This window comes from Lichenostomus cassidix, chromosome 1Aa, assembly GCF_008360975.1.
Source record: "Lichenostomus cassidix isolate B80296 chromosome 1Aa, HeHo_3.0, whole genome shotgun sequence".
Lineage (NCBI taxonomy): Eukaryota > Metazoa > Chordata > Aves > Passeriformes > Meliphagidae > Lichenostomus > Lichenostomus cassidix.
Window position 1 is genome coordinate 9,507,239 of NC_139480.1, and position 26,448 is coordinate 9,533,686.

Sequence of the window (26,448 nt, forward strand, 5' to 3'; positions counted from 1 at the left end):
TACCTTGTCTTCACACAAAGTACCTGCCTGTTACTGCTGCTTGAATTTCAGACAAAAAAAAATTCAGTGAGGGGGTTGGTTGCCTGTAGTATCTCCTGAAGCTGGGTAATACTTAAAGGACCATTGTCAGCTGTCTCAAAGTCAAGGTAAAATAAAAATCTGAATATTACATGTAAGCATAAATACATTTCAAACCCCTTTAATTTGAGGCCTGATGCATGATTTCTGTGCAATCTAACTAGAATGTTTGACAAAATCCAGCTAATTGGATTAATGCTTGGTTGCAGGCAGTTTTATTTGAGTCATACATTGTGTGGGGTGTTCAGGTACTACAAATTCATGAGAAACACTTATGTGTGAGAGAGTATTTTGAAATAAGCAAGGGGCAAACACCATGTTTTGAATTTTATTTTAATATGCATGTAGTGGAAGAGGTAAGAAAGAACTTTGGTATAGAAACTGCTAGCCTAACATGTAAGATGCAGAGAAAAATGAAAAGGAAATTATGAGAAATATGCTTATGGAGAAGATAACTGTACAGACTGTGACACTGTGCATGAGTGTCTGGCAAAGGAATGGATGGCTCTGCTGCTTCAGAGTTATCTTCATGGAGAAAACAGTTCATGTACACCATGCACAAAAGTTTTTGCCTTCCCTCCCATCTGGGGAATGTTACATATTCAGAGCTGTTGAGGCATTCAGTGTATCCTTGGAATCTGGTATGTTGTCACAGCAAAATTTCATTACAGTCCCGTCAGTGAAGAGAAATACAGAAACTGCACCTATCTTAAAAGACTCCTTCATCTTCCTCTAATTATATTGACAGCTTTTGCACTAAGCAATTTGGAAACTGCCTAGGGTAGCATTTTATAAATAAAATAAAAAAAAGTTGAAATGCTCTCGTTCACGATGATCTATATAAATGAAGCAATTAATTTTTTTTTTAGTTTGTGCTTTTGTAATGTAAGAGCTAAGAGCTGTCCCATCATTCCCACATTCTGTCCCTGCCATCTATTACTCCCTTCTACTCACTGACACCCAGCCAGGCCTAAATAAATGCAGCATGACCCCCCAGAGTTGACATTTTCCCTGCTTGTCAAACTCTTTCTTATTTTCTTCCTTTCTGTTGCCTGAATGCTTCCTATCTGTGCCTTTTAAATATTCTGTCGCTATTTCTGATAACCCAGGTTGGAACCAAGGCATCTCTTTACTTGTCACACTGCAGATTGCAGCATGGGAGAGGCAGCCTGAGGTGCAGAGTGGCTTGTGTTCTTTGCATGATCAGATTCAAATTTCTGTTGTTGTTTCTGTTTGTAAAACCTTATATCTCTTTTCCTTCTTTCCTTCCTTCCTGCCTTCCTGCCTTCCTGCCTTCCTGCCTTGATTTTTTAAAATTAATTCAGCACTTTCCTAGACCAGTGTCAGTGAATCTATAATTGTTTCCTCATTGTTGGTTGTGCAGTCCCTTCAGAACAGCTAACACCACTGTTCTGGATTAACACTTTTCTTAATCAAATACTGTTTATGACTCTGTAGTATAAAAGCCCAGTTCTTTATACTGGGAAGTGGAAACAGAGCAAGGTGCTGGAAAAGAAAAAGGAGCTTCACCTTCCTGACATATCTTTTTTGCATAACACAAAAGGGCATTACTTTAGCAATTGACTTTTTTTTCCTTTGCTCTCTCTAATGACTGCTAGAGATACTGATTTAATCAACCAACCATGCAAGTGCAATGATTGTGAACCAGATCGTTGTGAAGCAAACAAATGTTTCACAGTAAATTGCCAGGGGATACCAGCTACTTTGCTCTGTTTGTGCTCAAATAGATTGTCTTTTAAGCAGCTGCCTCATAAAAAGCCTTTGTTATGTATGGACCTTTAATCAAAATGTCACTAAATCCTGCATTCTGGGATGCTTCATTTGAAACACATCCAATGCTCTTATTTATTGAATTGTCCGGTGTCGACTCCAGCCACCATTATCCCTGGTAAGCAAAGATGGATGAGGGAGTGACAAAAAGCTTGTGTCACAGCTGAGATCAGTTGTGTGTGCGTGATGTCTTGATCTGTTTGTACAACCCTCTTGGGGACCATCGGGCAATTAAGTTCACCCATTTCAAACATGGCCCTTTCAGTACACTCTGATTTGATAGGAGAATGGGCGATTCCCAGTAATGACTACTACATCAATTACATTGCATTGTATTGATGCTTAATTAGAGAATGTGTTGAAACTGGGGAAGGGGACAACTGGAAGAGGGGAGGGTTGGCTCCCAAGTAAATGTCAGAGACCTTTCCTTAATAGCCTGTCTTTTTAATGTGCATTGAATGCACTGACAAGCACTGTGGCCTGCTGACCTTCAAGCATTTACCCCAGCCTGAGAAAGGAGAGCGAAGCCTCTTTGAGAAGGAATTGTTTTAGAGCTGAATTACATTTAGTGTCATTCTTGTTCAGCTTTACTGTGAAGTGACCCTTACAGCCCTTTAGCCCGGCGTGCACAGTTGGAAACCATTTCTGTGCCTGAGCTTTCTGAATCAAACACTTGCAGCCTCTTCAAACAGCCTTTCAAAAGTGAAACCCAAACATCAGGAACATGAACTCTTATTTTTCTAGGGTTTATGTAAGTAATATGTGAGCTATCTATAAGAGTTCCTTAAAAGAAAATGAATGGAGCCAAGGCTTTCTTATCGCTCAAATAATGACATTAAACACTATCCTTCAGTCTCCAGTTTCTTCACATTTAAGAAAAGTACTATAAATCACAAATGGAGGATTACAACAGAAATCTAAGACCTGCACAGTTGTTTATGACTGAACTGGCCTGCAAAGCCTGACTGACACCAGCCATTTCTAAAGGTTAATTTTCTAAAGTGGAAGATTGCAATATGGTTTTGGTTGCTGCTGGGTCTTTACAGGGTAATTGCATTGAGTTTTTCTGGTGGTTTACTGTATGCTAGCACTTCTGATGCACAGCTGCTCTGTCTAACACCCTGGAGAAACAGCCATGGGTTTAATTCATCTAAGGTTCTCCTGCACCAGCCTGTGCAGACATTGTCCTGATCCTGTGTTCAGGAGTCCTGACCTCCTGTTCCCAAGACAGCAAACCGCAGTGTGTGTGTGGGGAACACACTGACGACCTCTTGAACAGAGGAAAAGAATGCATTGATTATTTCTCATATACTATTATCATTTTCAAACAGCCATTAATATGCATCTGCATCCCAGGAACAACAACGCACCAGCTGCGCCTTTAGCAAAAACTCCATATAATTCAGCGCGACTTTGTGAAATGGAAAGAATTTAAAGACATCGTGGCTATGCTAATTTTGATGTTAATTTCTGTAGAAACTTAATATTCTGTGCCATTCTTTTGCCTGTGCAATAATTTCTGCTTTACATCTTCTGTTGTGATATTTTACTTTTTATTTTAAATGGCAGCACTGAATGCAGATTGTGCCTATCTTTCAGAATATGGAATCAGTTTAGGCCTTCCCAAAAAAAAAAGTCTCTTTATTACTCTAAGTGCTATTACTACACGTGCCATAGCAGTGGCACATTAGGGTGGTGACAGCTTTGCACATTGGAAGTCAGGCTTTGAAAGAAAGAATATATTTGCAACGGAAACAGCTGATTAATTTGCATATGCAGAGCTTTCAAGTAATATGCTTTGGAGAACACTGTAAACCAATTTTTTTTTTTTAAGTATATAATAATTTATAAAAAATATAATAAATTAGAAGAAGAGCAGCTTTACAATTGTGGAATATATTTGGAGTCAGGTGGGTTTTTTTCTTAGACCATATAGTGTTGTCAGAAGGTGACATTCTGATATCTGATATAATAGATGTTTTATTTATGAAGCCTTGACATTATTAAACAGGAGGGATCAACACCACAGAAAAATAAATTTGAAAGGAGGTTGTAAAATTTGAAGCTTGGTAACAAACAGCTCATTGTTGTGTAAAAAACCCCTACACTTTTTTTATCAACCTTTGTTCCTTTTTTCAGTGAGGATAGAATAGTCTCAATATGAATTTCATATGAAATAACTGTTATAAATAATATATCTTTTTATAATTTTAATAATTTCAGGGAGACTTATAAGGAAGATTCTCCACATACAATCAAGGCCTCTCTTCCAGAGCAAATACCTACTTGTCTTTAGGCATTTCTCAATTTTTATATTTAAATTTCACATTAAGGCAAGTAGCAAACCCAGCGAAGGTAGACTTGCTGTCCAGGATCTGTGTGCAGCCTCCCAGTTCTGCTGTGTACTTAAATTGTGTGACTAGTGTGACTTGCATAGGGGGAATTACTCACCTGCTCCTGCACCTTGCTGCAGCAAAGCCCAGGCTGGGTACTTCAGATTTGCTGGTGCCAGTGACAGTCCTGGGTGTTGGACTTCTGCTGCTACAGCCAAAACCTACATCAGACAGTCAGATAAAAATAGAGAAGTGAGTAACTCGGCTCCCTGGTGATGCTGTCATTGCCTTAGTTGCACTTGGCTAATGTATTCTATGAGAGGCAAAGTACATTAACACTACTTTTTTCCCGTTAAAACACAAAATAATTAAAAAAAAAAAAAGACAAAACCCAGTTCATTTTAAATAAGGATGCTGATTTACACCTCAGTTCCCTAAAAGTCAGTGAGAAACACTGACTGAAGAACTCATCCCTGTGTTATTACTCAAGGTGAGCTTTGCTGTTCACTTCCTCAGCATAGGTAATGACATAATGAGGTGAACATGTGGTCATTTCTCTCAAAGCTCATCGTGGCATTCCTGTAAGTATAGTTTAAACAAAAATATCAGATCAAATGAACTGTATGTTTTAAGGAGATAAATGTATGTGTCTTCCTATGATGGCCCATACAATTTATTCACTAGGAAGAACAGACAAGTGCAGTCCATATGTGCAGATTCTGCATCCTATATGTGTGAAAAAAATATGCTGAAGTGGTTAGGGCATAAATTGGGTGGTGTAGATGAAATACTCAGTTGAATTGGTTCACATACGTGAGTATGAATATGTTCCTGGTTTGTATGAATCACAGTTTTTCCTGTAATCTCTTCTTTACTGGTATCAAATGTACCATATTTTAATTTCTGTTTTTTTTTTTTTTTGTTGATGTTAAAGGAAATTATTATTAGTGTGGGGAAGAAGAAATTTCAGTATAAATTATGGTTAAAGTACGAGTGTGATATGTTAAACACAACTGATAAAGTAATTCTTTGCCTGAATGTCTTAGCAAAATTGTGCTGTTAAGCACTTTGTAAAATTCCATTACAATTGAGATTTATTTTTCAATCATTTTTTAAGACATGCTTTTTTATTCTCCAAAGGCATTATGCTATTAACAGATTTGCCGTATAATACAGAACCATCAAAAATAGCAGCGTTTACATCTTAATTTGCATAAGGACCAGCTTCTAATCCAGGCTCCATTGTTACAGTACTGGAATAACTGCATGATGTATGTGAGATTCAGTTTCAGTCTCCTTTTTATCACATTGCCTGTATAATTTTAGTGATGTATCTGTGTTTTTAATGGAGAAATTTAACTTAGACGAGATTGCATTAAAGAGTGTCCAGTTTCCTGCTCCTCCATGAGATCTATATCCTAGCCTGTATATTAGATCATTGCAATGTAAAACAAAATGATTGCTTTTAATCTGGCACATACTGGAAAACAAATAGGGATTCTTCATTCTGAATTTATATTTCTCAGTCACAAAAATGGTAACTAGATTTGGAAAGTTTGATCACTTTTTCAATGCCGAGCAGTGAATGGTACTACATGTATATGTTATTGCAAAAGCCTTTAATGGATTATATTTGAGCTCTACAGGTAGTTATTTGAGCTGAAAATTTATCTCTTCTCTGTCGAACTGTTTTAGCAGTATAATCTATGATAATTAAAACATGATCATTTTTAAAGAGTCCTTTTTACAGCTTCTAGCAATTTTGCGCTGACTGTGTCAGGCTTACCTTAAAGATTGAGCTTAAATTATTAAATGATATTTTGTGCAACAGCAATTTCCATGAGAGGATATTTTTCATGTTATTTGCTAGGAAGCTTTAGACTGCAAAAGAACATTTTTGGCAAAGTAAAGGGAAATATTTGTGAAGCAGAAGCTGTAATTATAAGCGTGTGTAGTTAAACACCTCTTATGCACTCGGCTCATACTGAACAAGGTTATAAAAGAATAGGACCATGCTCTTGAAAGTGGCCACCATATTGAAGGAATTACTTGATTGCTTCTGCTTAACATCTGGCTGCTGTGAAGGATCTGCTGCACACTTGTTAAAATGCAAAGTGCAGTTACAGATAAAGAGCTGAAATGTGAGAGAGGTTATTTCAGTGGGAATGAGCAGCAGTCAGTGGGTCCAGCCTCTGGGTCAGCGGGTGCTGTTCCCAGATCCATCTGTGAAGCCTTCTCATGGGGGTATTTAGCCAAGGTTTTGTTGGAAGGTGAGAACAAAACAGCCATTCAAGCTGTGCTCCAAAAGACATGTTGGGGTGAAGGAGTTAGTTTGGCCTAGAAGTTCTGGGTGAGAATGGAGAAAGGTTTCTGCTTCTCTGGGCACTGGGGCAAAGGCTAAGCAGCTCATGGTGCCATTTTCAGTTGATCATTTCCATCCTGGAACCTGCCACTGGGACTCAGTATTGAGAAGCAAACTGTGTGTTGGGACACAGAAAAGGGTATGTGACAGATCTGCCCTTTGTGTGCTATGAGCCATTGACTTGGCACTGATTTTCTCATGGAATTCCGTGGTGGAACTTAAATCTCCTGAGCTGCTGGCCCAGTGAAAGGGCCATTCCTCCTCCTTCTGTCTGTATCAATGCTGCATCTCTGGATTTCTTGTTCACAGTTTTATCTGTGGTACAGGGAGAGTACTTGAAAGAGTGTTTGGTAGAGCAGTCGTTCCTGAGTGCTCCTGAGAGCTTCTTCTGTGAAGACTATGATGGAGATGAACTATATTCATAAGGAGAAGGAGTGTTTGGAGGAAAGAAATGGAAAATTTTTATACTTTTTGCAACTGGCCTAACCATGTAAATTAAAAGCTTAAAACACCCATATCTGAATAATAAGATGTCTGCTACTAAGAATCAGTTGTATCCTGAAGAGATTTCCATCTACACTGAATTTTTCTGTCTACAGAATGACAATGTGACACAGAAATTATGTCTTGCTTCCCTAATATTTCCATTTGAGAAATGTGAAATAACTATTCCAAGCAAGGGTTTTACCATTTGAAAACAGGGAAGGACAAAAGGGGCCATCTGTCCTTGACCACTAGGGATATCTTATCTCTGGAAGGTCCTTGCAAACTACATGGCCAGCAGCTTGTCACATTTGGGAAGATAAGACAGTCAAAGAGAGCAAAGAAACAAAGTATTATATTTTCTTCTTCCTGAAAGAGGAAATATCTTTGCCTGTGGATCACAAGATGCAGAAGATTTTGTTCATCCATTTTTATGCACAGAAATCACATAGCTTCCCTGTTTTCCTCACTCAGTGCAGCCAAATGTCATGAATTAATCTTTGCTTTGCTTTTATCACACAAACATCCTTCCAAACGTTGACACTAAATTGTGTGATATATTTTTAATAGTTACCACTTGATAAACATTCCTCTGTCATTATTACACTGGAATAAAAGGGGCTTTCCAACACTTGCAGAACATACCGCTTTTCACTTAGATTTCTGAAGCCTTACCTTCCTTTCAAACTGGTATTTACTATATAGTACTTATATCATGGTTTTAAGTAACTCACATAGGGCATTAGTAAATTTTCAGACAACAGAAAAAGGAGTATTGGAGCACTGTACATCACAATGAGGCATTCATAACCATGGAAGCCATAGGACAAGGTAAGCCTGTCTTTGGATGATTACATTAAATCCCCTCTGTGGAATTTAATTGGACTATTACAAATACTATAGTAAGATGCTGAAAATTCACAAAAGCTTAGATGGACTATTTTGCCTTCATTTGTTTTTATGTCACATCTAAATAATATAACCCTCTTTTATTCATTTTCTGGCTATGGAGACAGTGGACATTCAAGAGCTTGATCTGATAACCATGGGATTTTAGTGATCTTTGCATCAATTTCCCCATATCTGGTCCCTTTCTTTCCATTTTAGAATCAGTTGAATTTTGGCACATTACGAAAATTTCTTCAGTATTTCACTAAACCTACCTTTAATACTGCTTCAAAAGCCTGGTTCTCTATTAATCTATCCACCTGTCCCCATGCCTGAAAGATGACTACTGTCAGCTTACAGGTAATCAAAATATATAGTGGTATTGAAAATCACTAGTTGTGCAGTCAGAGGTGTAAACGCAGCAGCACGAGTAATTTCTTTGTAGAAGGCTAGCAATTCTGTTGTAACTTCCATTGTTCTTCTTTCTCATGCCTTCTATAAATTACAATAACAATTTCGATTTGCCCTTTGGTGTTGCCTAGAAGGGACAAAGAATGGTTGTGAAGCCTGCTGCTATGATAATTTTTTAGCATTTTCCCCCTCCTTCAGTAATAGCAAATCATCTAAAAAACATCTAAACCTGAAAGTTTTTTTTCTGAGCAAGAAAATAATGTGAGGTTAGCCTGAAAAAATATAGCAAGGCTTACTCTCTCAGTTTCCTAAACTAATCTCATTTATCTTCATTTTCCCAACACCAATTTTAAATTGAATCAGGAGCAGTGTGTTATGTATTTTTTTCCTTTTTGATAATCAGAGAAATATTGACCTATTTTGAAAACACTTCTTCCTCTCACTACTGACAGCTTTCATTACTTCAATTGTTGCTATTTTTATATACGAGAACTATTCAGAAACTTGAGCTGAATGTAATCTTAACTGTAGAGAACTGAATGTGGATCTCCAACATACCAAGTGGCTCCAATTGTCAGAGCTAAGGTTTATCCCTGCCTCTTTAAATTATAAGACATTATCCAAGCAGAAGTCAGCTAATGGACCTTAAATTAGTGTGAGTGGTCTACAAAGATATGGCATATCATTACATGAATCTACTTTCCTTGAAGTCAGCAGAAAAAATATTGCATCAGTTTCAGCAGGGGAAAAAAGGTTATAGCCAGGTTACTTCTGCATCAAGATGTCTTGGTTTCTTTTACCCTTGTAATTGAGCAGTGCTCTGTTCTGCAAGTATAGTTTGGTGTACAGGTTTAACATAAAAATAGGTTTTAATGAAAGGAAAGGAAAGGAAAGATTTCTTAGTCTAGCACCTGCTATATTTAGTTCTGCTTGGAGTGTTGCTAGGGATGTACCTGTGAAAATCCTTTGACTTTAGGAAATATAATAGTCCTCCTTCAAAAAAATGAAAAAAAATACAATAAGAAAAGGAAGAAAAAAAGAATCTTCCTGTGCTGTCAAAAGAGCAGTTTTGCTAGGTTGGCTAATAACATAATGTGGATGGATGGCTCTGTAGCTTTTTGGCTATTTCTTCATCAATCTGATCCCAGCCCAGGTGACAGGAGCAGGGTTGTGCCTTCTAATCCCCCAGTAAATGACCCATGTCTGTCTGTCCTTAGTCAGACAGCTCCCTCCATCATTCAGATCACTTGGAAGCTGCTGTGGGAAGGCATGTGCACTCTCCTTTTGTCTCGTCACTGCTTCACACAGGGACAACCTGTGGGTGGGAGAAGGGGCTTAAAATCAATTGTCCTGCAGAACATAATCACCTTTCAGTAGAACATCCATTGCAATGTTTGTGCCAAACTAATAACGATAGGAACAAACCAGCCTTTTGTGCAGCCTTTCTGTCGGTGCCCTTTGAAGAAAAAAAATGACTGCTGCTTCTTTAAGTCATGGGAGCTCCTGTTTGCTGTGACAGCTTTCCAATTGTTAAATAAACTCTGACCATGAGCAGCTGTCAGACAGATATTGCACTGCAGGCTTCAGTTAAAAGGAGCACCAGACAAGCATTTCAGTGCCTAAAGGCCCTTATTTATTTATTTTTTAAAGACACACTTAAAAAAAACCCAAAACACAGTGAGATAATGTGAGTTTTTAACTGGAGAGAAAAAAAAGTTTTATTTTATATACTCTGCGTTTTTCCTGTGAAATTTATAGAATGTGAGTATGGCCATTTCTGACAAAGAAAGCATATCTGGAGCATGAAATTTATCAAATGTACACTTTTGTCTGGTAGCAAGGTAGGAAACCGAGATGTAGAAATGCTGACATTAGACTCTATAAATAATACTAATCATATTCAAATTCTTGTGGGAAGGCAAGAAGAATTATACTGAGCTTTCTCAAAGTCGTAGAATGTCATTTTATCATTTGTACTTTTGATAGTAATCTAGCACAACACTTCTGATGTTATTGCTTTTTACTGTCTGAGCAACTTGAGTTGGTTGGAGATATCCTTGCTCATTATAGGGGATTGGACTGGGTGACCTTTAAATGTCCCTTCCAACCCAAACTATACTATGATTCCATAATTCTGTGATGATTTTGGACCCTGGTGTACAGGAAAGAAAAAAAAAAGGACAGTTTTCACTACAGAAAGTCTAACAGACTAACACAAATACGCAAGAAAATTATCTTTCAAAGTAAATATATCGCATATTGGAAGTATATTGGAAGAAGCCTTGTAATTTACATTGTAATTACCATTAGGGAAGGAGATTGCCATTAAATTAGGAAGAAGGTGGACTTCCTCCTATTCCAGTTCAGAAACTGGTACTCTCTACACTTACCTGCCTAAAAGTCAAGTTGGAGAACTTGGACTAGGATTCAAAGCTGTCCAGAGTTCCACTAGAGGCTATGCAGAAGATAGAGAGGTTCAGCTCTCCTGAAGAGAAGAATGGATCAGCTCTGGAAATGCTTTTTCCCACTGACTGAAGCAGAAGCCTTGCTCAAACACAAATTAAAACCAAACCAAACCAAACCAAACCAAACCAAACCAAACCAAACCAAACCCAAAATTAAACAAAAACTAGTCATGACGACTAACTCCAAAAGGCAAGGTGTGGGCTAATTGTGTGGAGGCAGGAATTCTAGAGAATATATAAGAAGTATTTTTTGAAAAAACAATATTTTTTACATGTTAAAGAGAAAAAAATTATTCATATTTAATTTACAAGTAATAGTATTAGTAAGTAATTACTGGTTTGAAGTGCAACTTCTTCCAAAATTTCAAATTTAAGTAATTAACTAGCTAACTAACTAACTAGTTAACTAATATAAGTTTTCACCATTCCAGTTTTCTTTAAGGACAGAGAGGAATATATCTAGTAAAAATATAAAGCAGTAGGAAATGGAAAAAGTCAATTTAAAAATCAATCGTCCCTGATTTTTTCTATCGACTCCTGTTAGAAATAACACCCACAATTTTTATAACTGAAATGGATCATAAAAAATTCTCAGGGTGTTCAATTATTTATTTTATGCTTTTGAAAAAACACTTCTGGGTAATGGGTTTCACTTTTTCACCTTTCATATACCTCATTCTTTCACACAGAAAAAGAGAAACCATTCAAAAATGGAAAGTGATAGCATTTTCTTGTTTGTGCTCATACTTGTGCTTATGAGCCAATACTCTTCACACAGATACAACTGATGGTCTAAAAGCCATGTTAAACATAATGCACCATGGTTTTAAACAAATTCATCTCTACACAGAACTAAATGATTGCATAATATTGGGCTTTGTGGAAATTTGAACCAGGAAATTACTTTATTTTATCTCAGTTTTTGGAAAGCAGAGTGTAGAAGGGAAGGTTTGGGAGCACTACACCAACCATGGAATCAATTGCTATAGTCAATGCAAATGTGATTTTCATGTGTGAAGGAAGCATGAGGAAGAGTCCTTTAATAAAAATAGTCAACTTGCAACTCCATAATTGAGATGGTACTATCTGAAAGTATTGGTTGTGGATTAACAGAAAATATATTTATTAATGGCCATGGAAAGAAGGAGTAAAATCAGTCTTCCATCTTCTTTCTTTGTCTTTCAAATTTTCCATATTGAACCAAAAATGGAATCTCCCTTTTTCTTGTCTTTATTAATGAATAGTCTATGCAATTATCCCCTGGGTATCAGATTAAGGCTGGGAAATGACTAAGACAAATATGTTTGTCTGTTCCAGCTTTCAGAGCAGAAAGCTGGCATAATGGCAGGGATAATGTGAGAGATCAGTTGGAGATGAAACTTTCTGGCTAGGCAAGCAACACAACCTTCTTCTGAACATGGACCTCACTGGAGTAAACTTTCACCATGGCTCCTTTCCTGCTATGGAGCGTGACATGGCACAGAAACTGTGTTGGATCCAATGCTTTTCCAGACAGACAGGTTTACTGGGCACAGGGACCAGAGCAGGCACAGCAGCAAATCACTTGCTCCCTGGTGACAGCAGCCAGGAGCAAATGTGCCTTTCCAAAACAGCTCGTGGCCACTGCTGTCTGTCCTGCTGTTGCTTCCTTGAAGAGAGGCTGCAGGCCAGAAAATTCAGTGTGGTTTGTAAACCTGCTACCAGCTGCTGTTTTTCCCTGCCTGCATTCTCTGTTGGGAGAAGGACTTTGGGGAGCTCAGGAGAGGCATTTTGGGGAGTGAGCTGCAGGTCAGGCAGGTTGTCCTGGCAGGTGCTGTACCAGCTCTGTTGAGGGGATCTTTGCTGCAGCTTGGCTTTGTAGATACTATGGCACTCTTGGATTTACAGCTGGCATAGCATGGTGACCCCCACAGCAAACTGTATGCACAGATTCAGGCTGGGTAGAGGATCTACTGAAGAAAAACCTCAAACACGAGTCTTCTGTTTTGTATTCAACTTTAGCCCTTTTACTTTTACCCTTTCCTGTGCTATATGCTTGTATGCCATTTCCACTTGTCTGTGATCTTATTGGATGCCTCTGTTTTCTTTTTTGTTTTCTGCAGGATAAAAGCATGGGTGGATAAGATGCAAGAAGATCTAGTAATGCTAGCAAGAACTGCAAGTGGAGTGGACCGGCTTGCTGACGTAAGATCCTCCCTAGACTGCTGTAACTAGAAAGTGAAGGGAAGGGTGTGCTTCTTCTAGGCATTACAATCATTTCATCCCAACATATGAAAATGATTTTGTGGAATTAAACTGCAGTGCTTGCTGAGAGAGAAATGAATAACAGACATCCATCAATTCACTCTCAGTGTTGCAGCACTTGCTCATTGATAATATTTAATCAGTTTTGCAGTATAAGACATAAGGCTTGACATTGTTGCAACACTTCCACCTGAAGCAAGCACTTTTGTGCTCTGTGTTTGTCAAATACAGTATCCAGGAAGCAACCATTCACAGTGGTGGAGAATTCTGCTCTCTGTCAGCAAGGGAACCTATCTTTCTGACACATATTTCCTGCAATGAGGCAGCTTTTGGTTAGCATAAATGTAGATGAGAATGAAAACTACTTTTATTCAGCTGTTCAAATTTATCACAAAGTTTGTTTTAGAGAAGAATTTACAAATCTTTCATTGAGATTTTTGTTTGCGTCATTGTTTTATTCATCCACGGTGACAGCACATCTGACATTGCAGAAAAATAAAGGCACAATTCAGAAAATGTCAGGATTACACTGTCTATACAATTTTGTGTGTACACATCACAATCTAGTACACAACCACATGATCATACATTTCCCTATCCCTGCACAAGTGTCTTGGCTCTTCCTGTGAACTGATGGATGTCTGAGCTGATGTGAGGGAATTTTTGCTGCTGCATCAGGAAACTCAGTTATTGTCAGCCAACAAATGCCTCTTGTGCTGGGGAACTGAATGTGAATCCTTGAGATTTGGTTTTCAGAAGTCGTAATTTCCCCAAATGATCCAGGGGGTCGATTTCAGGTTTCAAAGGTTTTGAAGCTGTTAAAAAACACACAGAAAAAATAATGTGTGAAATTCTCAGATTTAAGATTGTGTATTAATATATTCCTTTGACCTTAATGATCTTTTGCCAAGACATTCATGTCTCATGTGAATCCTGTCCCAGAAGGACATTTTGTCTTTACTGTCTGTAAGAGGAGGTTGGATGATTAGCTCAGATGTCCATTAGCTCAGATGAGATCACCACTGTCCTATAAAAGGAACATAAATGAAGATCACAGGATTTATATTAGTTCTGGCCTTTCCTAATATTTGAGTACTTCATATTGCAAAGCAATTGAAGGCAGATGCTTTAGATGCACATGTTATTCTTTGAAAACACTAAACAAACTGAAAACAAAATAATGAAATCCTAACACAAATCATCAGATTTGCACAAGCATGAGTTTCCATCACAGAAATGTCTAGCACTTGAGCTTCTTGAGGAAATGTAAGGTTTGGAAGCATGGAGCACTGATGGGAGTTTTTGTAGGTGGATTTCACACGTATTTGCTGACAGAGAACAACAAGACTTGCAAATCATCAATCTCCAGGTTCTGGTGGGGAGTTTCTGCTATGAGTCCTTTTTGCTTATCTAATTTAGGTGTGATCTGGTCTATTCTGCACTTGCTGTGTTTCTTTTTTCCTACTATCTCTCATTCAGCATTAAGATTCACCACACATTGATTCAACATTCAACTTTCCATTCCATTCCTGCTGTGTTGCTTGGCTGTCTTTCATCTCTCCTCAACCTGTGCTGTTTCTGTCTCAGTTCCTGCCTTTGCTGCTTGGCCACTCTGCCTTTCTCTTTTGCACTGGTTTCTTTTCTCTATTTTAAGATGTCTCTCCTCAGCTTTTTCCAGATCAGCACCTCTCTCTGAACTCCTTAGTTTTTCTTAGCATTTCCAAAACATTCTGTCCAGGTGTGTGTGGCCAGCCAGTCACAATACTCTTACCTCTTCCACAGGAATTTCTCTTCCCCTTTTTTACATTTCCCTCCATCACTAATTCTCATTCCAAGGCCTGCAGCTTTCTCATGTATGATTTTTCTGTTTCTCCTTCCCTTACAGTCTCTTATTTTTGCTTGCCATGTTCCAGTTTGTTATGTCCATTTTCCATATCTCAATCTGTTGCCCTTTGTTCTTCATTTTCTCCCACTGTGTAGACCTGAGAGACCACAACAAGTCCTGTCTTTAACTGCAGAGAAGGTGGGACATTCTCTAGGAGTGATGTTCTCTGGGTTGAAATACCTGTGTTGGAATTCCTGTGTTCTCAGAAATTTACCTGATGAAATCTCTGCAATGATCTGCAGGTCCTTTTCAGGCTAAATGTTTTTCAACACTCTTTAGGGTGTACCAAAATGTATCTTTGACTACCCAGTGATGAGATTTTACTCTACAAAGAAGGGGCAATAGGAAAATGAGATACAGAGGATTTCTAACTTGAGCAAAACACTGAGTTAATGTCTCAACCATTTTGCTACACCTTCCCATGCAAAGACCACACGGTAAAATAGATAATGAAAAGCTAAGAGATTGATGCTGTCACTCTTTTTCTCCCTGAGGAAAATGTTAGTTTATGTAGTTAATATTTGGCAAATTTACAAGGTACTAAAACAGTCTTATAATGAAAACTGCTGGGCAAATCTAATAATCTGTAGTGCTACCAGCTTTGCCACAGTGACATTCATGTGGATAAAAACAAAAACATGAGTGTGTGAATACTATAGGTAATTTTCTTTTGAAAAGCTAGACTTTATAATAGACTTCAAGCAAATAATGTTATCTCAGAGGATAGCCACAAGATGGTCGATACGTGCTTGTAATCCTAGGATTAAAAGCATGAAAGGGGGGATGTGTTCATGTAAAATACCCCACTCTATCAAAGACATTTGTTTGACCTAAGTTGCACGATGTCTTTCTCTAGACATGAGGTTTTAATTAGCTCTCTTGGCTGCAAGGGAGGATGCAAAGCCCTGCCAGGTGTAAGCCCTGCAGTCTCCTACTCTCTTCTTGTTTACAGGCTATTGTCACTTTCCCATTTCTGAATGACATCCTTTTTTGTTTTGTTTTTTTTTTTTCTGCTCACTGCCTATTAACATTTAGTCAGATCTCTTCTGAAATGAACCACAGTCTAGGAAAAATGGAGACTACAAGACATGAAAAGCAGCATGCCTGCATGCTTGTCACTTTTATTTACAGAACTTGCCTTTATTTGCTCAAGCTTTAAAAATGCTTACAGTCAGATTGAATTTTCAGCTTTTTTTCTGATTTATTTCTTCTTCCAACTCCAGAATTGGTTGTACCAAGCCTGTAGTCTTCATGTAAACTTCAAAAAGAAGTAATTTGATTGGGATTTCTGTCCCTTCTCTCTCTAAAATCAGAATGATTAAGACAAAAAGAAGGAGCAGATTGCTCCTATTATAAGATAGTAAACATGACTTTCTGTCAAAAGCTGTAATAATCAGATTGGTACAAGAAATGTCTTGCCTTGTTCTAGGGAAAATTAATTTTAATTTGGCCAAGTGTGAAGTTAAAGCTTTTAGCAAGAATATGTAATAGATTATACCATTTCACAGCCTGGTCAGCCTCTCCCTGGACTCAGGGGAAGAATTCCCACTGATTCAGCTGAAGTCATAATCTGTGTCTACTTTGTGCAAGAAAGTCTTCTGTGAAGATCTCCAAAGTGACCAAGATAGCTCTCAAAGTAGCACAATTAATATTTTCTCACATGGAGTGAGTTAATTCTTCATTAACAAGGGCTTTTTCAAATTAGCTGCTGTGCTGTGCAAGTTTATGGTGCTCCCATAACTTGCTGAAGGTTTCTCAGGTTCATCAGTGCTATTTGTGCTTGGATTGCCTTGGGTGTCTGGGGGTGTTTGTGCTGCAGGGAATTACACTACACAATGATCTCTTCTGGAGAACTACTAAATATTTTTTTCTGACTCTGAGGGAGAGGGATAGGAGCACTGCCTTAATTCTCAATAAATTTGATTTTAGACTGAGAGAGCTTTTGATGAGAGAGAATGCAAAATTTAGAGTGTAATATGTACTTAAAAAAGAAAAAAAAAATGTAGACAACCATTAAAGTTAAGTGAGGTATGTGTTAGGTGAATAGCTGGGCTGTTAAGATCAGTACCTAGGTAAAAGTCTAATTTATACTGCAGTGTAAACATAGATAACCAGGGAAAGCATTTTTTGTATTTAAGCTGCTTGCATTCAACATGTACTAAATTTCATGGAATCATATTTAAGAAGAAGAATCTCCTCAGAAGAGAATTCCCTTTTCTTTGTTCATTGACAAATTTCTTACAGTGATTTGGAATCACAGTCTTATCCTAGTGACTAACCACGATTTTTCTTGCTTTTGCATATATGCTAGAGCCATTGTAAACCACTGTAGCTCTCGTTAATCACAACTTTTGAAAATATCTGTATAGCGAGGATACACAATAATATATTAATGAATATTCCACATAGGGTTTAAAAAGACAAAATATTTGGGCGTTTATTTAGTGAATTACTTCATTAGTGGTTTTGCCTCTGAAAATATGAATATGTTTATGCTGATGCACATTTCATTCACCTTTTCTCTTGTTATCAGTGATTACAGCAATATAATGCCTATAGTAGGAAAAATTGCAAAAGAAAGCTTGGATGCCATTAAAATTCAGAGTTTTACATTGAGGCTATGCTTATCAATAGCCTTAACCAGGCAAACCAGTATTCTGGAGTAGAAGAAACAAGGAGGTGGAGAGGCAGGTGAGAGCTGTTTGTTGTGATGCCCAAAGGAGACACAGTGGGATTGGGGTGCTCAGCTCAGGGCCAGGAGTTGGACTCAATGATCCTTGTGGATCTCTTCCAAGTCAGCACATTCTCTGGTTCTGTGATACTCTCTGGGAATGGTCTCAAAATAGTCTTCCAAAAATAGTTTTGAAGCACATATTTAAGTCCTGCTTTTTTGGACATTAGTAGGAGTTTAGGTGAGATCTGGGAGAACTCCAACTTGGATGGAATACCAATGTAATATCCCCATTACAGAAGTGCAGAGATTGCTTCACCAAGGCAGGAAGTCGAGACTCAAGATGCCAAAATTCTCAACTGGTTGAAAACTGGCAGAGCTCCACTGACTGCAGTGGATTACACTAATTTACATTTGCTAAGAATCATGCCTAACAGCATTTAATTTACAAGTCAAGCAGGTAAAAATTATTTTGAAAAAAATCAAACAGATTTTTACAGAAAAAGCAGATGCTGTTTTAACCCAATTGCTGCTGTACTTGCCCAGCTGAAGAAGGTACTGTTCAGTCCTTTCTAAGGAATTTTTTTTTACCTAGAAGAGCAAAGGTAATGCTTATAAGGAGGGTTGGGTGTACAACTTGAGTCTGGAAAGCAGGAATACAGAATACACAGGAAGATCTTGTCCTGTGTGCTTCTTTACCTGTCTCTCAACAAAGCACAACTTATTATATTCTTTTTAGTGTTATAAATATTATGTTAAAAAAACCAAAACAGTTAAAAGAACAACAGCAAATAGTCATGTAATTGTCATTTCGACTTCAGAAGGTTGCTGTAACTTTGTTTTACCGTTGAACTCTGTGCAGTCAGGCGTTATGAAGCTGCTCTGGTGTGAATGATACATGGTTTCTACAGAGTGAATAGACTGTTGGAAAAAATAATAAGAAGGAATAGACAGCAGCTTAATATAATTTTTAAATCCATATAGCAAAATATATGTTGAGGCTGATCTCACTAGCTGCATTTCTCAGCAGGCATTTTGTCTTTGAAAAGACAAAAATATGTGCAAAGTTCAAAGTCACATTCTGGTCTAAAGCCAGATACCTCAGCGTACAGGAAGAAAAAGAGGTGAAGAGCCTACTGAACTACAGAATTAAGCAAATAAATAGTTCCATCTTGATGGAAGTATGCACAACTTCCATTTTTACATAGACTGTTCCCAGCAAAGACTCATGACTAAGCTAATTGACAGCTCATTTAATCTAATAAACTACAACAAGTATGCTTCTGGATTCCAGCTCCTAAAATACCTCCAGGGACTGGAGAGAGAGAAGGAGGGGAACCCTGCAGTACCCAGAAAGGAAGACCTTGGAGTAGAGAATATGCCTTATAGCAATGCACAAGCTTGTCTGCTCCAAATGGATTGAAGAGAATCCCCTTTTACAGAAACACTGCATTAAAAAATGTGGGTCTGTGTAAAGAGCTTTGATGTGACAAACACACTGGAGCTTCACTATGGCTGTTACAGCAAAAAATTGCCATCTTGTGCAGTGTAACCTTTTCAGGCAACAGCATAATTGAATGAAGCAGCAGATAGAGAGGCAGTTCCAAGGAACTCTACTCTCTGAATCTGTTTCCTTTTTGATACATTGCTGCAAAAACAATCCATGCATGATGTTCATAAGGCATGCTGTTATTACAGTTCCAGGAACTGTAGAGTGAACCCATATAGGCTGACTTGGCCTTTAAATTATATTCCTACTGAGATAAAAATACTGTTTCTTCCTACAAAATAAAAGGACAGCCAGCTGGGTATGTGTATAAGGTATGTGGTGATGGGTTCCACTCACAAAACAAGTCCACCAGCAATTGTTAGAAGATTTTTATTTATTTTGTCTTTTGAATGCTGTTTTATAATAATTAGCTCTTCCTTACTGAACAGACCAGCCGAGATTCTGCAGGAGCACATTTCATCCCTTGCTCTGTGTGAGTCTGACTGCCTAATGCACAGATGGTGTGAGTCTGCTCAAGCACTCGCATTGGCAGCAGCTTCCCAGGACACGCTTTTAGCTTTCCAGGTCTTGGATCACTCTCTAGAGTTTAACTGAGATGAGTGACTTGTAAGAGAGACTGCTCTCTGATTTGAGCTGCCCTGGAGCAGGGATGTTCAGGAAAGCTTCTTCTGCCAGAAAGAATTATAACCCGGAGTAACTTTCTGTTGGGTTCTACAGATTTTCGCTGAGTTAGAAGCTCTGTTCTAGAAGCTCTACAGACAGAGAAACCACTGGCTTAGACCTGTAGATGCTGTCAAATAGTGCTTGCCTTGTTCTCCTCGTTACCTGTGTAGAGATCTGTGCAGGGGGAGACTTTTAACAGCTTACTTAACATTCATGTAAGGCTTATATCTGGATGATCACCCCTATTGTCATAGGAGCCTGCAATGCCTGCTTAAAAGGTGATTTGGCAGGCAACTTAACAGTAAACATTTTCATTCTTACTATTTTTCTCAATAATTGGCATGATATTTTCATGGCTCTTTCTTTACAATCATAAAGTAAATGGAATGAAATTATCAAAGGCTTTTTGGAAATTTGAAATTAGTTATTGAAAACATTAAACAGATACATGGAGTTGAAACTTCTATTTATTTTTACCACCTTCATTATTTATTTATTTATTTATTTGTTTAAAAATACTGTATGTATCAAGTTGGATTCAGTTACTCTATGCTTTAGCCAAAGGCAAAGAATTTTGTACCTGATGCTATTTTCTGATGAACTAGCAGATGGACCCAGGGGATAGATGGACACATTCCAAAATATGCTACATTCACCCTTTGTTAAGGTTGAATTAGTGGAGTTTTTTTTGATTAAGAAAACTATTAAAAAGAAATGCAAGAACTGGATTTTTTAAAAAACATATTTAAGAATAGCAATCCAAATGAACACATTTGGTGGACATTTCTCTGGAGGTTCTGTTTGTGGACTTTAGAAGTCTGAATTTCATTTAAATATTCTGATTGCCATAGGTTCTGAGGAGTTGGTCACTATTTTGACCCTGGATTTCGAGGCTCTTCTGACATATAGAATAATAATATATTGGTGTGCAGTCTCCATCCTTCTTCACCCCTGAAAATGGAAAATGTAACTAATACCACAGCACCTCTAGACACAACTGGTGTAACTATGAAGCTGTTTCCTGTATGTCGTGGGAGTACTCTCCAGTGCTCTAAGAATGGAAGGCAAGTTTTTAAATGAGTTAAATTTGGAAAATAAGGAAAATTTTCTATTCATTCAAAGTGTGCCACTCAGTGAGGTTCACTACGACTGATCTAAAAACTTAGAAATGTATTGTATTCCTTCTTCTCTCCGTTTGTCTCTTTTTGTTGTCCTTAATGAAACTAAATACTAAGCAGCTTTTTTTTTTTTTAAATATAAAATAGGGCAGACTTTTTACCCATATGAAACAAATAAAACTAAATTTTGATCTCATCTTGAAATGCAAATTTAGACAAATCAACTGTTTTCAAGTCGTTGAAGCACTTTTATCCTTGCTGGGTTGCCAGATTTATATTTGCTGAGACTTTCTTGAGTTCAGGTCATATTTATGGGTGGTTCTGGTATTCTATTGCAGTTTTCCATAAAGGTGCAGTTTTGTGATGTTATTTTTCTAAGGAAAAGCAGGAGAAAAATTTGAAAACAAGGAAGCCACTCTTTTATTTTTTTAAAATTCCCTCAGTAACGTGTAATAAAATAGATATCAGAAAGTCTGGCTGAGTGGAAGTATATGAGGCCAGCTTCTGAAACACTTGAATTTTTTCTGAGCATAAATAGGCTATTGCATACTATTCACACTTGTCTTTTTCCTCATTCCTAAGGCGAGGACACCAGTCTGCTGAGTCTGAGCAGGGTGTGGTGAAGGGAAGGGAGGTCAGGATTACTTTTAGAACAGAATTATGAAGGGGTTGGTACAGTGACACATGGCCATTTCAGGTAATTATTGAGGGGTCAGAGTCCATTTACCAGAATTAAAATAATGTATGAGATGGATTAGTCTGGTTAGGGATTCCCAAAGTTATTAACAGTTTTTTTAAAAAATGCAATATTTATAAAGCTGTGTCCTATTTGGGGTATATCACTGCCACTGCTGTGTTCTGTGTGCAACCAAATACCAAAGCTGCAGGCATTAAAAATAGAATTCTCCAAACTAAATTCTGTTGAGTTTACACACTGCTGACCAATGCTGAGATGCCAGGAAAATGAAATCACTTTTAGGAAATGCAGGCTGGGAAATCTGAATACATATCTGCAGGTTTTGTTTGTAATCCAAATGGAAATTAAGAGATTATCTAAACACAGGGAGCCTCATTTCCTATTTGCAGATGCCGCTCTCCCTCTGCTCCCTTAGCAATAAACTGGCATTTTGAAGTGTTCTTTCTTCCAGCAAACAAAACCAGCTGTAAGTCACTAAGAATAGGTGGCTGCATTAACAAAGCTTGCTGAAGCTCAAGGGAAGTGATGGCCTAATATTACCATAGCTTTAATTACTATTTGATGATCTGGATAATCTTTGATCAAAACACTGTTCTTACTTCATTTGTAATGTTCCATTGGCTTTAACAATGATAAATTCTGTCCTGTTGGTACTTATATTTGGATGGTTTTCATAGAAGCTGAAAAAAAATTAAACATTTTCCTTAAATAAAAATAAAAAACAAACTAGCAAAATCCCAAATATTAGAGCTAATCAGTTTCCAAGTCCTGTGTTTAGTAAAATGCAAAAAAAACCCTCATCGAATTCCCTGAGATTTAAAATTACTTTTGGGGAAAAAGTCAGTAGATTATAAATTGCATTAAGAGCAGCTAAGGCAGGCCAAAATTTCCTATGAAAAGCTGAGTTTCAGAAATTACATAAGTGCTCATCTCCAGAAGTGCAGAAGATATGTGAAACACTTTCTTCCTATTATTCTCCTTCTGTTACAAGAAAGATCCACTTGTACTCACGAATTGGGGTTTTTGGGTTCTTAATCCGTCTCAGCAAAAAGCCCGAGTTAAAACTGCTGTGAAACCAATAAATGATGTAATCTTGTAATTTCATACTGTATTTCTAGCACTAGGAAACAAAAGTGAATATCTTAAAATACATTTTTCTTAACAAAGGGGGCTTTAAAATCTGCTCTTCATGTTTGTACAGTAGCAGAAGTACAAAGCTGAACTCCTGCTTTATCGAGGTTTAAATACAAAGTGGCAATTACAAAAATTACTTCTTAATTTGAAAGTGCTCTGGACTACTCTGTTAATTATCAGCAGTCAAAAGGGGCTGATGATTCCTACCAAGTGCTCCTGATTGTGTGCTTCCCTTCGAGGAGGCACCTGAGTGAGCCCATTGACTGGCACTGTGTATCCCCTCTGATGGTAACTGAGGCGTAAATGTTCCCAGCATCTTGCAGAATTCAGCCTGAGTGTTTTACTTAAGAATGAACTAGCTCTGATATTTTTTTTTGGTAACGTGCACATCACTACTATGAAATGTCATGGTTTTCAACACATCAGCTGCCCTGTCACTTGTCATCCCAGACCTTCAGAGCAGTCAGTGATCAGGCAAGTGATTCTGAAAAGCAGCAGCTACAGTAAACTACTGGGGTGGTTTCTTCTTTGTGTTGTTGCCATGAATTTCAAGAATGAAGGCATCTGTGAGTTGCTAGGGAGCAGCTGTAATCTTATTTATACATTATATGGAGCAGAGAGTAAGACACATAAAATACTCAGACTGATTTCTTTGAACATACAGAATGCTTCTTAGAAATGAGCATTTTTCAGTGTGTTTCACAATGAATTGCTTCTGATTCAGAGAAAAGAAGTGTCTTCTGAGAAAGAAAAATTGTCTGGAATGTATTAGAAATAGAAAGTATTAATAAAACTATGGAAATAGGATACACGAGTAAGAAGATAGAATTTTCTTACTCTGGGCTGATTATATTGTTTGTGTCTACCAAAAATTTCAGTTAAAGGAGAATATCAACAGTAATAAAAGGTTAGATATATCATACCATATATCATAGCATATCATATCACACCAACACAATACAATATAATAAATTAGCAAGTAGTTATCTCTGTATTCTGACTTTTACTTCTCCCAGGATCTCATCATATGTTCGATGTCTGTCAAATGACCTCTCCTCTCTGCTTTTCTCTCAGAAATGAGATAATGACATGTAATTTCATGGCATTTATAAAAACCAAAACTAAAATTAGTAAATGTGCATTATTAGTTGACATTTTCTTAGCTAAACAAAGTTATTAAACAGAAACTGTGATTCTGTAAAAAATTGAATATTATTAATAAAACTTACCATTTCATCGATTTTTTTTTTTTAATTTTAACCTTACCTAAAATTTCACTAAGAAATACACTTTTTTTTCAGCTGAGGACTGGGCTGAAATGGAGCTGATGCCCCAGGGTACAGGCAGAGGTTCCTGGTGAGGCAGGTATTGGGCCCTCTTGGAGCCACAAAGTGATAGATAGCCAGAAATTGGAAGGACCAGGGAGAATTGGCTGTGGGAGTCTTTTTCCAAACGTGGGGAGTGTTCAGAAAGACAATACTTTACAAAACCTTTATTTAAGTTTAACTCTGTTATGAAGGATTTTTAAAATTTATTAAATAAATTAATTACTTTGGTATAAAAGCTTGTAAAACCTTGAAATCTGTCAAGATTTCACAAGTACTCTTAGTAGTTTGGTGTGGTTGCTTTCAGAAAAGATGGAGGAAAACTCACCACAAAGTTTTGGTTGATTTTACTGCCAGCTCAGCAGTATCTTGGGGCAGTAGTTTTGCCATCATGATAGTCTCCAGCTGGTCTAGACTGACAGTAAAGCATTTGGTGATAAACATTGATTGTTGACAGAGATGTCTCATCAACCTAGCTAAGCTAAGTGATCTGGAAAGGACTTTTGGAATAATAAAAACATCCATAGATTTACCTTGTACAGATAAATATTACTGGAATTGTTGAGCTATTTTATTTCTCTTTTTTCAAAGCAGAAAGAATTACAGTGATTTTGGTTAACTTTTGAAATTCTGGGTTTGAACTTCTGAAGATGTTGACTCGTATGATCTCTGTGTACATGGAAGTATTTGGTGATGGAAATGAGATTGGCATGTTCATGTCCTACATTTGGGAGCTCAGCCAAGTTACCGCTGCCTGAAGGAAAGGCTCTGTTGTTTGTTAAACTGGGAGACTGACACATTCAAAGCAAACAAACAGGCAAAGGAGTTCTACTGCAGTTGAGAATAATTCTTTTTCTGAGTGTGATACAGCATGATGGCCATTTAAATAAATTTTCAATGCTAAGGCCAGCCCCAGTGCCTGCCACAATATAGCAAGAGTCATGTAATAACGTCTTTCATTCTCTCTCAATTTGTGCAGAAGTGTTTGACTTGCCCTTGCAAGCTTTACAGGAAGCAAGGATAAAGTCTCTTTGTGAGAGATTTATAAACATGTCCTTGAAGACTGAACGGAGAGGGGCATGTTCTGCTGAGGAGCTGGCAGTTTTTCTAATCTTTGTCACATTCAGCTATTGTTGTGTTGTTTCACCTTAATGTGACTCTCTTCATCATGTTCTCTCCCCTAAAACCTTGCAGTTCATTATATGCAATTTTAATACAGTCTTTCCTGAATAAAGAAGCGCATGGCTATGGCCTTCAGAAAAGAACCAAAGTATTTTTGTGCTATGACCTTACAGGTTTTGCTTAGTCATGCAATGAGGCTTTATTCTGTGAGAAGTGACAGGGTTTTACTGATGATTTGGAGAGCTTTTAGCAAAATGTTAGTGATTAAAGTACTAAAAAAGATTTTAGATATAAAGCCAATGGAAACTTGTATTCATTTAGTCAAAGCAATTTAATGAATTGTATTCAAATTAACTCTTCTTAGCAAGACATGGAGCCTGACAGCTTGTATTTTGTAAGACGAATGAGCACACCTTTGCCAATACAACCCTTTATGACTATTTGAGATGAGTATGTGCTAATTGTGTTAGACTGCTAGGTAGGAGGCTTGGAGAGGGAAAAGTTTGTCTCTGGGTGCCAAATCCTGAGGTGTGTATCATCTCCCTGTGGAGTGTTGTGCTGAACTGCTGCAGTGCTACAGTGAACTAAAGAAAAGGGTAGTAGGCAACAAATAAATTATGTACACACCTCCTAAATAATTAATGAATATTAGACTGTTCCTTGGTAGTTGAGACAGGTCTCACACTTCAGGAAAAGAAAGAAGTGTGTGAAGTTCCAAGTAATTTCTGATGCTGCTTGTTCAGGAGCTTGTGGGAGAAATCTTCCCCTCGCAGTAGAAGCAGGGGAGATCAGTGCTCTGAGCCCTGCCATGGGGTGGAACAAGAAAGGGAGAAAGGAAGTCACTGACTCAGATCTATCTGAAATCTTGTGCAGATCTCAAAGAGGTATTTTGTTGGGTGGGAGTTGTTCTGAATTTTCTTATTTTGAAATCCCTGACAAACAGAACTTGTGAAGCCAGCAGAGTCAGGCTTTCTTGGTGGTAGGACCCACAATGCCTGTTAAAAAGGTTTTAGTAACACTCCTGTCTCTTGTGGTAATCTCCTTGTTACGTGATTCAGGCTTTTGAACTTTTCTGATAGCTGGCCCTGGAGAATAGAAATGAAAATGTTTGGTTTTTTTCCTACAAACGTCCCACTGTTCAACACTTTCATAGTCTGCAGCTTTCAGACTGTTCAAGCTTGGGGAATTGTGTATGGGAAAAATGTCAAATGAGCGCTTTCAAATTTGGATTAATAGGATCATATGTTTTCTGGAAGAACAAATTAGAT

The 26,448-nt window shown here is 37.7% G+C and overlaps 1 protein-coding gene across 11 annotated transcripts in view; it reads left to right on the forward strand.

Annotated features, from left to right (window-relative positions):
• The window catches only part of CACNA2D1 (calcium voltage-gated channel auxiliary subunit alpha2delta 1), a 353,423-nt gene that overhangs the window by 37,461 nt on the left and 289,514 nt on the right, over positions 1–26,448 (forward strand). For all 11 annotated transcript variants that reach the window (XM_085083515.1, XM_085083490.1, XM_085083507.1 and 8 more), the window contains exon 2: positions 12,914–12,995. In XM_085083515.1, the coding sequence (XP_084939641.1) occupies positions 12,914–12,995 (82 nt within the window). The remainder of the gene's footprint in view (positions 1–12,913; positions 12,996–26,448) is intronic.